Source organism: Phycodurus eques, chromosome 15 (genome assembly GCF_024500275.1).
Source record: "Phycodurus eques isolate BA_2022a chromosome 15, UOR_Pequ_1.1, whole genome shotgun sequence".
In the NCBI taxonomy this organism is placed as follows: Eukaryota; Metazoa; Chordata; class Actinopteri; order Syngnathiformes; family Syngnathidae; genus Phycodurus; species Phycodurus eques.
In genome coordinates, this window is record NC_084539.1 from 1518253 (window position 1) to 1534942 (window position 16690).

The window sequence follows — 16690 nt, forward strand, 5'->3', positions numbered from 1 at the left end:
ACTCCACCCTGTGGTGTCCTAGCCAATACCAGCTGTAGCGACAGCCCCGACTTGGAGGAGAACTGCAGTACGTTTTCAAAACAGCGCGCGTGGGTTGCGCTCGAGTATAAAGGCAAACTGTGTGCGGGACAGCCGCAGTGACGTCAGCCCGGTCGCCGCCCGCCCCAGTATAAAGAAGCCTTAAGCAGTATAAAAGCTAGACGGTTCCACTGTACTGTATTTCCCAACGGACTGACATTAATGCATAATTTATATGTTGAGGTTCTTAAAACCCCCCCACCAGTTGTGTTTGTTTGCCATGACTTATTTCAACAAATTTCCTAGTTGCAAAAAAATTGATCTTCAAATCCAAACGAGACCTTTTCGTGGTCTGTTACATCAACAACACCACATTATTGATATTATAAAGTACAAGCAATTGATGAGTTACTGTAAATTGCAATAATACAGGGGAAACGTGGGTTTTCGCAATTGTATAGATACCCACTGATTGATTATTTTATTGTTGGGCATATTTTTTGAAGACTGTTTGTTTTTGTTTTGTGGTTACAGGCAAAATTGAGGGAGATTAATATATCAGCTGTAAGATTTATGGAGGAGCTTGGTGAGGATCGGTTCGGCAAGGTTTACAAAGGGCACCTTTATGGCACTGCACCTGGCGAGCAGACCCATGTGGTGGCCATCAAGACACTGAAGGACAAGGTTGATCCCGCTCTCAGTGAGGAATTTCGCCATGAAGCCATGCTCCGCTCTCACCTTCAGCATCAAAATATCGTTTGTCTTCTGGGCGCCATAACCAAAGAGCAGCCACAAAGCATTATATTCACTTATTCAAGCATTGGTGATTTGCACGAGTACCTTGTGATGCGCTCTCCCAACTCGGATGTTGGCAGCTCAGATGACGACAGGACAGTGAAATCCACATTGGAACAGGCTGATTTCCTTCATATCATTACCCAGATTGCTGCCGGAATGGAGTACCTTTCTAGCCACCAGGTTGTCCATAAAGATCTTGCAGCTCGGAACATTCTGGTTTTTGACAAGCTAAGCATCAAGATCATGGATTTTGGCCTCTTCAGAGATGTCTACTCAGCTGATTACTACAATTTGATGGGAACAAGCCCTTTCCCTATTAGATGGATGTCCCCTGAGGCTCTAATGTATGGGAAGTTCTCCACAGACTCTGACATCTGGTCTTACGGCGTTTTGCTTTGGGAGACCTTCAGTTATGGTCTACAGCCTTATTGTGGCTACTCCCACCATGACGTGATCGAGATGGTGCGCAGCCACCGGGTATTGCAGTGTCCTGATGACTGCCCAGTTTGGATATATACCCTTATGCTGGAGTGTTGGAATGAATTCCAAGCAAGACGGCCACGCTTCAAGGACATCCACACACGTCTGCGCTCCTGGGAAAATCTTTCCAATTATAATAACTCTGCTCAAACGTCAGGCACCAGCAACACGACCCAGACAAGTTCTCTCAGCACCAGCCCTGTTAGCAATATCAGCATGAACACGGTGAATGCATCACGCTACACTAGCCCAAAAAAGACCCCACCCTTCCACCAACCCCAGTTCATGCCAATGAAGAGTCAAATGCATCGGCCAATGGTCCCCCCACAGCTCTACATTCCCGTCAATGGCTATCACCCTATGCCAGCCTACCAATACATGCAGAATTTTTACCCCATGCAAATGCCAATGCCTATGCCACACCAGCAGGTCCAACACCCAGCACAGATGGCTGCAAAAGCTAATTCTCACCACAGTGGCAGTGGCTCCACATCAACAGGCTACGTCACCACGGCTCCTTCCAACAATTCTATGGCAGAGCAAGCAGCCTTACTCAATGAGGACTCCAAGACTAACCATGAGGACTTGGTTGACAGGGCATCCCAGATCGAGCTAGAGCAAAATGAGCACTTGTCAGTGCCTGAAACGGAATTACTGGGTGATAATGAGCAACAGACTGATGAGCTGGTGATTGAATTGTCAGACACATAGATGAGCGTCTGTGTGAAATATTCTGTGTTTGCCTTTCAATGAGCAGCAATGAAGTGAAAGGAGCAAATTTGCAGTGACAGTGACTGAATGTTTCAAAAGACTTTCTCATTGGATCAAGTGTGACTCACGTTTGTGCTCCCCCCATCTCACTTTTTAAACCTGCGTATGCTACCGTGCTTGTGTTCCCATTCAGATGCTTTTCCAATGTTGCTGTGCAACATGCACAATTATTTACCCTGTAGTACTTTGTCTGTGAAGGTTTTACTTAATAAGTCACCATGGCTTTGGTGAACAAACATTGGCTTCTGCGAGCAAGGGTAGTTATTTGGCGAATGTTCAGACAGGGTTCATTTCCGAAACAAATCATCCTCCCGACTCGGATGCCGGGTCTCTCTTTTACAAGACTAGAGAACGCAGTTTGCTTCTGCATTCCTTTGTGTCTCCTGATGATGATGATTTGATGTTATGATGGATGTCATTATCTAGCAGTGGCGCATGTACTGTTCATCGGCCACAGCCATAGAAAAAAAGAATGTATGATTAATAGAAATGTGTAAAAGGAGAGAGGAGAGAAACTGTCTTTTAACTCAGTGATATATTTTACAGTTTACAATAATGATAATCAGGCGAGTGGAATCGTTGTTTTGTTGTTGTTTTTTGCCTACTTATGGCTTATTGTTAACGTGGCTGATCATTGAAACATACAGCGGCTGAAATGAGTATTTAACATGTCACCATTTTTAATATATTTCCAAAGGTGCTATTGACATGAAATTTTCACCAGATATTGGAACCAACCCAAGTAATCCATACATATAACGAAAGTAGAACAAATAAGATCAGCAATTAATTTGTGTGTAATAATGTGAAATGACCCAGGGGAAAAGTATTGAACACATGAAAATAGGGAAGTGCAAAAAAGTCATGGAAAGCCAAGACAACACCTAAAATCTATCAATAATCAAACAGCAGTCCAGCGCCTTGCGAGTGCAAATGAATATCAGCTGGTTCAGTCCTAATTGATGGCCTACAAAAAGGTTTCATTGCCAAGGTGTGAGTCCAGACACATCTCATGATGGGTAAGAGCAAAGAGCTGCCTCAAGATCATCGCAAAACATAACGATGGCATTGGTTACAAGCGCATATCGAAGCTTCTGAAGGTTCCAGTGGGCACGGTTGGGGCCATAATACGTAAGTGGAAAGCCAATCATACCATCATAAATTTGCCTCGATCAGGCGCTCCTCGCAGGATTTCTGACACAGGAGTGCAAAGAATAATCAGAAGAGTTGTCCAAGAGCCAAGCACCACCTTTGGAGCGCGTCAAAAAGACCTGCAATTAGCAGGTACTGTTGTCACAAGGAAAACCGTGAGTAATGTAAAATACTGGAAGAATATAGTCTCGTCTGATGAGAGCAAAATTGAACTCCTTGGATGCCATAATGCACCACGTTTGGAGGAGAAATGGCACTGCACATCACCTTAAAAACACCAATTCCAACTGGAGTTCGGAGGTGAGACCATGATGGTGTGGGGTTGCTTTTCATCAAATGGTACTGGTAAACTTCACATTATTGAAGGAAGGTTGAATGAGAAAATGTACCAAGACATTATTGACAAAAAATCTGCTGCCAAAAAACAAAAAAACAAAAAAAAAAGAAGCCCACAGAACCGGCAAGACTTGAAGACTGCTTGTGTGGGGCCAAAATCACACGAGAGCAATGCATGTGACTAGTTTCTCCGTACAGGAGGCGTCTTTGAAGCCGTCATGGTAAACAAAGGCTTTTGTACAATTAAATAAATACCAGTTTGCGTGTTCAATACTTTTTCCCTGTGTCAAATTCACATGATTACACATAACTTAATTTCTGAGCTTATTTGTTCTAATTTCTTTGTATGTATGGATTACTTGGGTTGTTCCCAACATCTGGTAAAATCTTCAGGTCAACAGCACCTTTGGAAATATTTAGTGAGAAAAATTGTGACGTGTTTAATACTGATTTCTCCCGCTGTAGTTTTTCACACCACATTGCACAGATTTGTAATTTATATTCTTCAGTTTGAACATTATTTTGGTTTATATTTTCTCTTTCTTGAACGTTGCTAAACCTGGTGTTGATTAAATGTCCTCCCTACCAGATGCATGATTTTTATAAGCTGTTTTTCACTTGACCATTGTGTACATTCAACTATGGAATGTTCAATAAATTCTTCTTAAATAAGTAGCTTGTTTATCCAACTTTATCATAGCGGAGAATCTGACCACAGTTATATTTCACACTAAAGAATTAGTCCCAACAGTCTTTTAGAATTAGTCCCAACAGAGATGTTCCAAATTATAGCACCATGCTACAATGAAATTGTAAGTCGACTGTCTCAGAGGTTGATGGAAAGAGGGAAGACGCTGTTGGAGTGCCTGATGGTTTTAGTTTGCCTTGTTCGTTAGCGCCTACCTGAGGGAAGGAGCTGGAATAGGTAGTGACCAGGATGTGGAGGGTCCAAGAGGATTTTGCACGCCCTTGTCTTGGTTATGGCAGCGTGCAAGTCCTCAAGAGCGGGTAGGTGGGTACCGATAATATTTTAGGCAGTCTCGACTGTCCGTTGCGTTCTGATTTTGTCCTTCTTTGTGGCAGCACCAAACCAGACTGTGATGGATGAAGGACAGGACTGATTCAATGACTGCTGTGTAGAACTGCCTCAACAGCTCCTGTGGCAGGCCTTGCTTCCATAGAAGCCTTAGGAAGTACATGCTGATGATGTGTCTGGATCGGGTGGTGTCCCCAAGCCGCACCTGCTGTGTCCTTCCCATCCGGAAGCTGTAAATCCACTAGCAGACGGCAGGCGAGACACTGAGGTGGAGAAGCTTTGAGGAGAGCAGTTTGGGGATGATGGTGTTGAGCACGGAGCTGAAGTTCACCAAAAGGATTCTCGCACAGGTCCCTGCGCCATCGAGGTGTTCCAGGATGAAGTGCAGCCCCATGATGACTGCGTCATCCACAGACCTGTTTGCTTGGTAGGCAAACTGCTGTTGCACAGGGGTCTTGTGATGCTCTTTAGGTGGTCCAGCACGAGAGGCGTTCAAAGGACTTCATGATCACAGATGTAAGGGTGACAGGAATGCGGTCATTCAGTCCTGAAATTGCAGGTGTCCTGGGGACTAGGATGATGGTGATGGTGTGATGGTGGTGATGGTGTAGGGCTTCACCCAGTTCCAAAGATCTATTGAAAATCTGTGTGAAAACTGGAGTGAGCTGGTCCACGCAGACTTTCAAGAAGGAAGGGGGCACCCTGTCCGGGTTGTTGATTTTTTTATTGTTTGAACACCTGTGTAGGAATCTTGGTTTGTTTTTGTTTTTTCATAACCGGTCCTGTTCAGGCGGCACGGTGGACGACTGGTTAGAGCGTCTGCCTCACCGTTCTGAGGACTGGGATTCGATCCCCGGCCCCCGCCTGTGTGGAATTTGTATCGTCACCCCGTGCCTGATGGAAGACCCCAAGTTTAATGGCAAATCATTTGTGCTCAAACTACCTACACGATTGCTTAAGTACAGAGGTAGGTAGACTAGTCAAAAACTGTACTCAAGTAAGAGTACTGTTGCTTTAGAACATATGTCAAACTCAGGCCCGGGAGCCAAATTTGGCCCACGATGTAATTATGTTAGCTATTTAAATACAAAACAACAAACGCATTTTTTTTCCCTGTGTGTGAGACTGCAATGTGGAGAAGGAAACGATGGATTTCTTCACTGAATGGCATCTTCACCTCTGACACAGATTTGAACAGGGAGTCCGGTGTTCAGAACAGCCCTCATGATTATCCATCCATCCATTTTCTCCCACACGAGTTATACTACAGCGACCTCTACAGGCCACTAAAGGTGAAGGATTTAAAAACTTCCAAATCCAGAACAGTGTGCACAGTACTTGAACTGCAACTGTGGTTGAAATCCTGACGATGGGATGCTTATGTTTTTTTTGTCTTGTTTGGTTTTTTTAAATAATAATAAATCATGCCATATTTAAATATTCATCAATTGGAATTCTTAATATAGTTGACTAGTAACGTCATATGTCAGGGAGAATGGACAAATCATACCTTACATTCAATGAAAGGTAGAACGCCAGTACAATGAAATACAGGAAACAATAGCGATATCAAATACATAGATAGTAATGCTTTTTTTTTCAAAGACTCTAAATTGTCCTTAGGTGTGAACGTGTTTTATATTTGCTTGGAAGTGTGAACGTGCTCACGTACGCTTTTACGGTCGCTCCCAGTGCGGGCGTTGTGATGACATCATATCCTATTTGCGCCATCAACTCTTCGCGAAAGTCATTGGCTGGAATTTACAAATACAGCCGTGTCATTGGCTGGAGTGGCTGTCAATCAACGGCACACTGCCAATGCACTTAACTCCTGACCTACTAACACAGATCCATGAGTCAGGAGCCACATTGGTGAAGAAAAGGGGGGAGTCTAAGAGGAAAATGTGGTTCTTTGCCTTTTGTCAAATTGAGTCCACCCAGATATTTCCTCACGTATGGGTGGACCAAGTCATACATCGCCCCCTCCTTTCAACGAGCGACAAGGTACGGTGAAAATGTGAGTGCTATGGAATTTAGACTCTGCTACCGAGTGCTTGTGCGGATATGTTTTGGTTGGGTTTACGTGCTTCGATGGACGCTGTTGAGTTGAAGGATTCGATGCGTTCTCAACTCAAGTAACCTCGTCGTTATTCAAAATAAAGGTAAAAGCTTTAGCCGGTGAGCGGGGGGGGGGGGGGGGTCATACAAGTATGTGCTGTGTATATTCTGGCTTCCACCAACAAGTTTTTTATGAGGAATGAATCAGTAGTAGCACTTGCAATGGGGCGGGAATGGAGGGTGTTTGGCTAGCGTATTAGCTCTGGAAAGTCACGTAGGCCTTGTGACCGGCGACAAGAGTTGACCAATTGCTATTTAAAAAAAAAAAAAAAAAACTGCTTCGGGCTCACCGTCGCACAGCCGGATGGATGGTCCCTGTCGCTCTTGTTTTATTGTAACCAGACAGGAAGTCATTTGTCAGCTGTGTCATTTTATCGGCGGTCGTGTGCCACCCTGTTAAAAGGTCGACTTGTTAGGGCGTCGATCAAGCCTCATCTGCGCCTCTCTCTCTCTCTCTCTCAGGGAGGCAATAATGTCATGTACCAGAATCAATGCCAACATTGTCCTTTTCCCCCAAGCCGGAGACGTCGATTATCTCGCGCTTCTCAAGACCCACGGTTTAACCGGTGCTATATTGGCACCGAAACGAAGCAGAACAAACATGCGACCTGTTTCTTGTTTTTTTTTTTTTTTTTTTTTTTTTGCCACACCGGCGAACATTGCATAATGTCTGCAGCCATCGAAATTTCTGGCCGTCACGAGCTGAGCTAGGCGAGGGTTTGTTTTTTGTTTTTTATTGTGTAATTCGGACACAATGAAGGAATTCTGGGCCGATACGACGGGTCGGCTGAAGCCCAGCCGGTCCCCCGGGGCCTCATGTACAAAGACTTGCGTGGATTTCCTATTGAAACACGGCGTCCGCTCAAATCCAGTGCTGGCATCACCAGTGTCACATACGCGGAGGTTTCGTCCACCGTTCCTTTGCGTCTCCGACGCAATTCCACTCCGACAACCGGCTGCCGCTGCCCGCCCGACTGGTCGTGTCCTCACCCGAGTCACGAGATTGGACGGGCAAATAGGCGGCGTAAATGATCACCTTGATCAATTTATAGGCGTCCTCACAAATATCAGTGATTCATTAAATACACTGATTCCGAGTCCTTGCTTCTTTTACATTGTTGAAATCAAATGTTGTCGGGCATGAATTGTTCATCAGTGCTAATTGTTCATGTGTCTCCGATGTGCAGATTTATTATAACAGTTTCCCAGCATCACCTCTAAGTGTCGCCAAACTACCAACAGCTGCAGAAACGTGCGTACGCCAGCCAGGAAGTTGGCATGAAGTGCTTCGAGGGGCTCGTCATGCACCACATCAAGTTCTTCCCCATCCCCCTCCTGCCATCAAGAGGCACAATCTACCTTGGGAGTACGCTTGCCAACATTACCACTGATGGATCGCTAAATCAGTCCCTGATGGTGTAGTGGTGCACTCGCCTAACTTTGGTGCGAACAGCGTGTGAGTTCAGTTCCCACTCAGTGACGGTTTGAGTGCTAATCGTTGTTTGTGTCTATATGTGCCCTGCGACTGACTGGCCACCGGTTCAGGGTGTAGTCAGCCTTTTGCCCCAAGTCAGCTGGGTTAGGCTACAGCGCCCTGTGCTCCTGAACCGGGTAAGCGGTGTTGAGAATGGATGGACAGATGGATGGCCAAATCTGACTGGCAAAAAAACATTGGGTTGCTAAAAAACGACAACCCTGAGCAGGAGGTAATTTTCCTACACTGCATAACTGCACACCAGGAAGCACTGTGTAAATTTGTACTGCAGCTTGAGCATGTAGTAAAGCCAGTTATAAAAGTCCTTAACTTTATTTGTGCGAGGGCATTTCGGCATCGTCAGTTTATTAAGTTCCTCGAAGAAACTGATGCTGGTCACCAGGACTTGCTTTACCGCTCAAATGTCCGCTGGGGAAAGTGTGCCATCGAGTGTGGGAGCTCAAACAGGATCTCTTTTTTTTGGGGGGGGCACTACTGGAGAAAACTGACCAATTTTCCTGCGCTGATTGGCTTTGTGATTTAGCTTTTGCTGCGGACATACTGACACACGTGAATGAGCTGAACGTGACGCGACAAGGGAAAGACCAGTTTGTGCATGAAATGTAGACAAACATCAGAGCCTTCAAAACCAAGCTGGCTTTATTCTCAAAGCAAATGGCAAACCAAGTTGGTTGTTCATTTGCCCACACTGGCTTCGCCGAAAGAGGCTCCTCGACGTGAAAAAAAAACAGGGAATCACTAGACGACCTGCATGGAGAATTCTGCCATCGGTTCTCTGATTTTGGAAAAATGCACTCGTCATTTCAGCTGGTGTCATGTCCCATCACACAAGACCCTGAAAAAGCGCCACGGGAGCTGCAGATGGAACAGATTGATCTCCAATGTGATACTATCTTAAAAGAGAACTGGATGAGTTTTTTTGCTTCCTTAAGCGCGTAGAAATTTCCAATGTGTTCTGAGAATTGCCACAACAAAACGAACACCAGACTTTGATTCACTGGCAAAAAAAAGGTGATCAACAATACAACACTGTTCCCATTAGAAGTAAATCGAAGTAGTAACACTACAATGCCTTTTTTTTAATTATTTTTGTTAATTTTTGATATGAAAGCATCTGGTCCTGGCTTGGCCCGCCTGTCAAATTTTAAGTCAATGTGGCCCCTGCGCCCAAAAGTTTGCCCACCCCTGGTATATACTATAGCTTATGTCGCTTTTTATATTGTTATTATTTGTTGTCTTTTGTAGCACACTACGGGCCCTTGAGTACCGTCATTTCAATCCTCTGTATGTTTTACGCATATTGAAGAATTGACAAAGTACCTTGTAAAGTCACACCAGAGCAATGCATGTGACTAGTTTCTCCACACAGACGGCTTCTTGAAACTGTCATTGCAAACAAAGCCTTTTGTACAATTAAATAAATTAGGTTGTGTGTAATAATGCAAAATGACACCGGGTAAAAGTATTGACCACGCCAACTGGTATTTATTTAATACTTTGTACAAAAGCCTTTGTTTGCAATGACAGGTTCAAGACTCCTCCTGTATGGAGAAACTCTTCGCATGCATTGCTCGAGTGTGATTTTGGGCAGTCTTCAAATCTTGAAGGTTCCGTGGGCTTCTTAATGGACCTTGAGTTTCAGTTCTTCCCATAGATGTTTGATTGGATTCAAGTCAGGTGATTGGCTGGGCCATTCTCGCGGCTTTATTTATTTTTTTTTCTTTGAAACCAACAGTTTCCTTGGCCGCATGTTTTGGATCATGGTCCTGCTGAAATGTCCACACTCGTTTCGTTTTCATCATCCTCGTAGATGGCAGCAGACTTTTGTCAAGAATGTCTTGGTACATATGCCCATTCATCCTTCATTCAATAATGTGAAGTTTACTAGTACCATTCGCTGAAAATCCTGCCTTCCGATTCTTTTTGCTGGTGAATGGTTTGCATCTTGTGGTGTGGCCTATATATTTCTTCTCTCGAAGTGTTCTTCGAACAGCGGCTTGTGATACCTTCACCCCTGCCCTGTGGAGGTTGGCAGTGATGTCACTGACTGTTGTCTTTTGGTGTTTCTTCACAGCTCTCACAATGTTTCCGTCATAAAATGCTAGCCTTTTGTTTTGAAGGGTAAGCACTGGAATATGGCATTTTGGCACGAGAAGTAGTCAAAATGCCGGTTTGTATATACATACATACATACATACATATATATGTGTGTGTATGTATGTATGTATATACAAAAATGGAAAAATGATTTTATTTTATTTTTTTCCTGTAATTAATTATTGAAAATTAATGTGTGACTCTTTCTCACACAGGTTTTGCGAAGAGCAGTGGGATTGTCCCTATGGAAGCCATCTTTGATAAATAAAAGCATTATGGTGAACAGTTAAATACTTCTGAGGATACTGACGGTCACAACTATGCAATCAATCAAGCAAGAAATTGACTCCAGTGAACCCTGTAGTGGAGATGATGCCCTGCTACTGGCTGTGGCCTTACAAGGGGCTAACCGGGACCTGATGGGTAACGTCTCTTCTATGCCATTCATTGCAAAAACTGGCTGTCGCAGGAAAAGGGAGTTTATCCCGGAGGAGAAGAAAGACACTGTTTATTGGGAGAGACGCCGCAAAAACAATGAGGCGGCTAAACGCTCGAGGGAGAAGCGGCGTATAAATGACATTGTGCTTGAGAACAAGCTGATGGCCCTGGGAGAGGAAAATGCCTCCCTCAAAGCTGAACTGTTGTCGCTTAAACTAAAGTTTGGCCTTGTGAGCTCAGCAGCATATACCCAGGAAATTGAGAAGTTATCTTGCCACAAGAGTGCCCATCTATATCAGCAATTTGTCACAGCCAGTGCTGACCAAGGTTCCTCCAGCAAGGAATCAGACCCTCATCACCTGCGCAGTAGCTGCATTTCAGTCATCAAACATTCACCAAATATCTCCAAGGCGTGTGCTCCAACTCAGGGTAGTTTAAGTAAGTGCAGAACTACCGAGGTTAAACGGGAACTCGCGGAGAATGGCTGCTTTCCACATGAGAGAAGTAGTCCCTACGATCTCATAAGGAACTACATGGCCAGCCCTTTTTCAAGAGTCTCCACCCAATCTGCTTCATTCTTGCAGATCACCAGGTCATCCAGTAACTCTCCCAGAAGCTCAGATGATGGTGCTGTGAGCAAATCATCTGATGGTGAAGATGAGCAGCAGGTCCCCAAAGGGTTGATGCCATATGTCACTGACCCAAGAAGTGTTATTGTATCCACACACAAAGTGCCCGAGGCTAGTTCGTCAGCTCTGCCTCATAAACTGCGTCTCAAAGCCAAGACCGCCCAAATCAAAGCGGAAGCCGTCGACCTGGAGTACGAATCGTCAGGAAAGTTCTCCTCTCCTGTCAATGGATGCTTCCCGGCACCTTGGGACACTTCAGAGTACTCTCAGTCCTTGCTGTTCCCTTTGTCAGAACAGGTCACCACCATGCAGGACTGGACCCAGTGTTCTGAGCAGTGGCATAGAAGCAGCAACGAAACACTTCAGGATAGCTGCATGAGTAGCGGGCAAAACCATAGCTTCTGGGACAAACCAACTGTGGATATAAAACAGGCATCCTTTGCACACTCAGGCGGAGAGGACTGTCAAAGTGTCCTTTCTGAAAAAACAAATCCCAGCACAGCAAGTGGCTGGAATAGAGTCAAGAGAAACATCCACTCGTCACAATGAGGTCCCGATTGATAGCTTGCCCGCTCTCATTGACCTTCCTATTTTTTTCGCATCTCCACTTACTTGCTATCGCACTGTGTGGTTGATATAAGGCTTTGATCAACGTTTTAGTCGTTGTACATTTTCAAATAAAATATTTTGAAATTCTACTATAATGTGGTCGGCACAAAACAAACCACGCAATGCTAACCCAATGTGAAGGAGGGTTATCTTTACTTTAGACAGAAATAAAAGTATAGTGTATAATTTCACATTCCTAATTGGACCTTCGAAGGTCATTCTCATCACTAATATGTTTTGATTCACTCATTATTACTGTCTGTTTTAATCCGTTGCTCTTAAATACTTTTACTTAAAATAAAAGTACAGTACTTATGAGTATGAAAAACCGTTCTCCAAGAAATCCTGTTAAAAAAAGTAAGTGGGTGGACAGGGATAAAAACGAAAAATAATGAAGTTGAATTGGATGAATGTGAGAGAAGCATTTGAAAAAATTAAACTGCATGTGTTCACACACACAAAAAAAAAAAAAACTTGATTTGGAAGTTAATAGTTAATTAGAAAAACAAACGCTATTTCCACCAGAAACAGCGTTACCAATCAAATTTACGTTAATTTAAGAACGCCTCTTCAATCTCACCTTAACACCTCTCATCCATTGAACTTGTAAGTCCGTGGATAGTGTCAATACCTGTATCCCATTGGACACATTGGAGAGATACTCCTGTCGATCTTTTTAAGGATGCGCCACGGTTTTTCAATAGGGTTGAGGTCAGGGGATGGTGGTGGCTCCATCATTAGTTTTCTCTCTAGACCACATGGTGTGGTGGGTTGCCCTGCATGAGAATTATATCCTACAGCTCTTTATTTCCCATGGCAGGAAATGATCAGGTCATTTAGACTCCTTCAGCCCCCCTGGGCCTACGATGTTACTTCCTTTTGACCCAACTCAAACGTCACTCCGCCACCTACTTGCTAACATCGCAACCTTGTTTGAACATGGCAACCATCCAGAACTGTATTCATCATTCTGGACAATCTAAAGTATGAACGCATTCATCAGCAAATAAAATTGTTTGAAAATTAGTCTCCATGTATGAGACGTAATGAACCCAATTTTCCTCTGGCTTTATTTATTGAAATAGAAAGACAATATACGCATATAGAAATGAAACCCAAAAAGTGGGGATTTCATCGGAACATTTAAATATAAGCTCCCTTTTTCCCCCACGCTGACTGTCCATTGATGAACAAGGGCCTGTATGCCATCTTGTAAAATTCAGGAGGCTGCACTTTAAACCGTTTTATTTTTTTTTTTATTTTTTTTTAACAGCTTGCTTAACTTGTTTGTCATCAGAGAAGTGCTAACCCCTAAACACGTTCTTTTCAAGGACTAAAAGGTGATCATGTGATGGTGACAGACCGGGTGAGTACGGGAGATGGGTTATGGTTGTCCAGTCAAAGGAACTGATGACCTCACAAGCACCAGACGCTGTTCGTTTTTGACTGTGCTGTAGCCTATATTGTAGCTTCCCCATGCACAATTTACAACCTTTTGAAAATGTTTCGTGGTAGTTCCCCTTCCAAAGCGAGAAATTCAACCCTATTCAAATTCAACGGTGACCTCATTTCTAAAATGACTGACAAAACTGATTTATTTATCTTTAAATAGACCTATTTAAACTACAAACTGAAAATCTCAGGGGGGGGGAGGGAAGGTGAATTATTAGAATCTTAAATTGGGCTGATTACTTTTTGACTGCCCCTTGTACTTCCGAGACCCCTGCTAATGTTTCTCCGTGTGGGATTGGTCAGCGGTGGCTGGAATCCCAACTTTACGCATGCATGACTGGAAGTCGTTGGAGGATCATGGTTCCTCTTGGGACTCCAAAGACACACCAGCAGCTTCAAATACACGTTTACTTCTCAATGTTTTTCATACACCTATATTGAAACGAACCTGTTTGCTGTCTGAGTCATGGGCAAATTAACGGTATGTTTTTCCTGCGATCTCCATTTTCATTTGTTTCGCAAGGCATTGAACTATTCTGTGCTTTTCATCAGCAGAGAAAAGCCTTCTTTTCCCCCATTATGCATCGAAAACCCAACTTGCTTACTAATGTGGCACAACCGAAATACGTCGTTTTCTTTTAGTTGGCTTAGCTGGGAAACAAATGATCGAACCTGTCTGAGATTGATGGCTACACTGAAAGATGAAACAACATGATTCACCATAAAAACAACAACTGGTAAACTTACCTCTTGAATGCATTATTATATGGAATACAGTGCATGTGTCCTTTCAACAATCACTGTTCACTTACTTAAACGTACCACTGTTGTGCTTGGATGGAGCTGGTCAAAGTTTACAGGCATTTTATTCCTGCTACCACAATCAATACAAGTTCCGCTGGCAGTTTGGCAATACTCTACCGATGTTTCGTTCGGCCCTTCGGGGGGGGGCTTAAGTGAACTGAATGTACTGGTGTACTGAAGAGTGATCTGTTCGTTTTGAACTTTTCATTCACGAGCCGTTAGACACGAGTGATTCATTCGTTGAACTTCTAAGGAGCGATGGACTAGTACGATGTGTGATTAGTTTGCGCAAGGAACGGCGTACTACGCAGTGAACATACTCATGAGTGACTTTAACCGCAAGGCCTGAGGTCCTCGCTGGGATAGATTCCCTTTGATTATTAAAGCTTTTTTTTTTTATTTTTTTATTTTTATTTCATAATACATTAAATGGTGGAATGCAGAAAAGTCACGCCGGCCGGCGAGAACCGAGCTGGCCGTAAGGGGACGCGGGAGGATGTTCGTTAGCTGAGCTCGGTGTAGGCGTGCCGAGAGAGCGGCCGCGGATGGTTGCTACAGCGAAAAAAAGAGGAAGCAAGTCAATGGAAAACGTTGGCTTCAGGCAAACAAACACATTTGAGCCACTTTGACAAGACCCTGGCGAAGAATGCTTATCCCCCACCACCACTGAATACCACTAAACCATACAGGAAAGAAAATGTCCCCCCCAAATGTTAATAACCTCAAACCGACATCCACTAAATTGCGAAGGGCCCCTCCTCCACCCATGAAGAATCTTAACTCTAAATCTGACCGATATGTGCGAGCAAATGGTTGCGATCTAACCAAGAGTGAAACATGTAAGGCGGTCTAAATACTTTCCATACCCACTGTACAAGGGACAGAAAGTCGGTTAAGGAAATGATGCCCAAAGAAAGTAGAGCCACAAGCTTTGTGACTATAAAATAGACGTTACGCCGAACTGAGCGGTGTGATCGGTATCGGCCGATAATTAGCATTTTATGCTGAACGGCTTTCAAGTCCTAATTTGCCAATCTGATCAATGACGTCATCGATCGGCTCCGCGCAAGACATTTAATTAACTCCGCGTCGCCGTTGCGGATGAATCAAAAAGCTAGTTTATTTTATTTTTTTCCCTTGTCACGTGTCTTGTGGCGCAGTACTGTAACTATCTGACGGCCATTAACGTCTTTGTTCAATCTTGTCCCGACAAGATGTTAAAGGCCTCTAAACTCCAACTGTAGGAAAGCAGAACATAAACGGAGAAACGCTCGACTCCAAATTTACTACGACCTCTACAGACTGTCTGTCGTCTTTGTCATTGAAACCAAGAGTTAGTCCGGGCAAGACAACATTTCTGTGAAATCATGAGCAAGATCCTCAACAATAAACACACTGTGTTTGCTGTGGTTACAAGCTCACAAACACCCCTGATCAATTTATTTTAAATGGTGGATTGCGTACAAATACAATTTGTAATTTTGGTATGTTATCTTGACAACGCCTGATTTGCTTTCACGGGCCACATAAAAAGTATTCGTGGGCTGGATCTTGCTCCCCAGCCTTGAGTTTAACACCTTTTGACAGGCACGTGCATACATAGCCACTAGGCGGAGCGCAAGCTCATGCCCTTTTGCACGGAACAAAGAGAGGGCCCTTTTTGCTCTGGCCCTTTTTTTCTTCATTCATCAATATTTTAATCTATCAATCTTACCCAGTATTTTGAAATCTGACGGGCATTTTTTAAATTTATTTCCTAATTGTATGAATAATTTTGGCAATGCGTACCCTTTTTTGGCTTGAGTAACGGCCCCCAAAAATGTCTGTGGAAGTGCCTGACCTGAGATGCACAGAAAATGTTTTAAAACAATTACGTACTGTCAGCGTGTTAACATTCAGCGGCCCTTAAAGCCTTCGATCATTCTGTATGCGGTTGTTGGAAGAAAAAGTTTGCACACCCCCCTACTTATCCTCACGGGTTGCAGTTTTTTTATTTTTAGTTTTCCCAGCTGACTCGAGGCGAGAGGCGGGGTACACCCTGAACTAATTGCCAACCAATCACAGGGCAAATATAAATAAACAACCATTTTCACACCGACTTGTTGAGCATCAATACATTTTCAGATTATTAATATAAAGTACTGCACATGCCGAAGGATTTGTACGTATCCTTGGAATTGGTAGTGGAAAATCTGCAGACTTTTCTCTGAGCATTTTGCTTCATATTTCCAGTTGCTTACTGTCATCAAATCATTCTAGCTTTTTTGGATGTGCTGGTGGCCAGCATGTAATACACTTTAAAATGCATTCCATGTTTTTTTTTTTTTTTTTTTTTTTTTTTTTAAAAGTGACCGAGATGTGTCTAACCAACAACTTTAGCTGAATCTGTTTCTGTTTTTTTCCATTTAAAACTGTGGTTTAGTGGTGATGTTACTGAACTTGGCAGATACCCCCCCT

At 43.6% G+C, this 16690-nt stretch overlaps 2 protein-coding genes across 8 annotated transcripts in view; both read left to right on the plus strand.

The window, feature by feature from the left end:
• The window catches only part of ror2 (receptor tyrosine kinase-like orphan receptor 2), a 62221-nt gene extending 58000 nt beyond the window's left edge, over positions 1-4221 (plus strand). Inside the window, exon 9 of the mRNA XM_061699229.1 lies at positions 553-4221. Within this exon, the coding sequence (XP_061555213.1) occupies positions 553-2007 (1455 nt within the window). The 3' untranslated portion in view covers positions 2008-4221. The remainder of the gene's footprint in view (positions 1-552) is intronic.
• A 2205-nt stretch (positions 4222-6426) lies between these two features.
• On the plus strand, positions 6427-13050 carry nfil3 (nuclear factor, interleukin 3 regulated). Of its 7 annotated transcripts, none has more exons than XM_061698530.1 (3): positions 6427-6608; positions 7897-8165; positions 10517-13050. In XM_061698530.1, exon 3 carries the CDS (start codon positions 10622-10624, stop codon positions 11915-11917), a length of 1296 nt encoding a protein of 431 aa, XP_061554514.1. In that variant the 5' UTR covers positions 6427-6608; positions 7897-8165; positions 10517-10621; the 3' UTR covers positions 11918-13050. The 7 variants fall into 7 exon arrangements, with proteins under 7 accessions (XP_061554514.1, XP_061554512.1, XP_061554513.1 ...); XM_061698528.1 differs by having other exon boundaries at positions 6427-6595; XM_061698529.1 differs by lacking the exon at positions 7897-8165.
• Positions 13051-16690: the final 3640 nt, after the last annotated feature.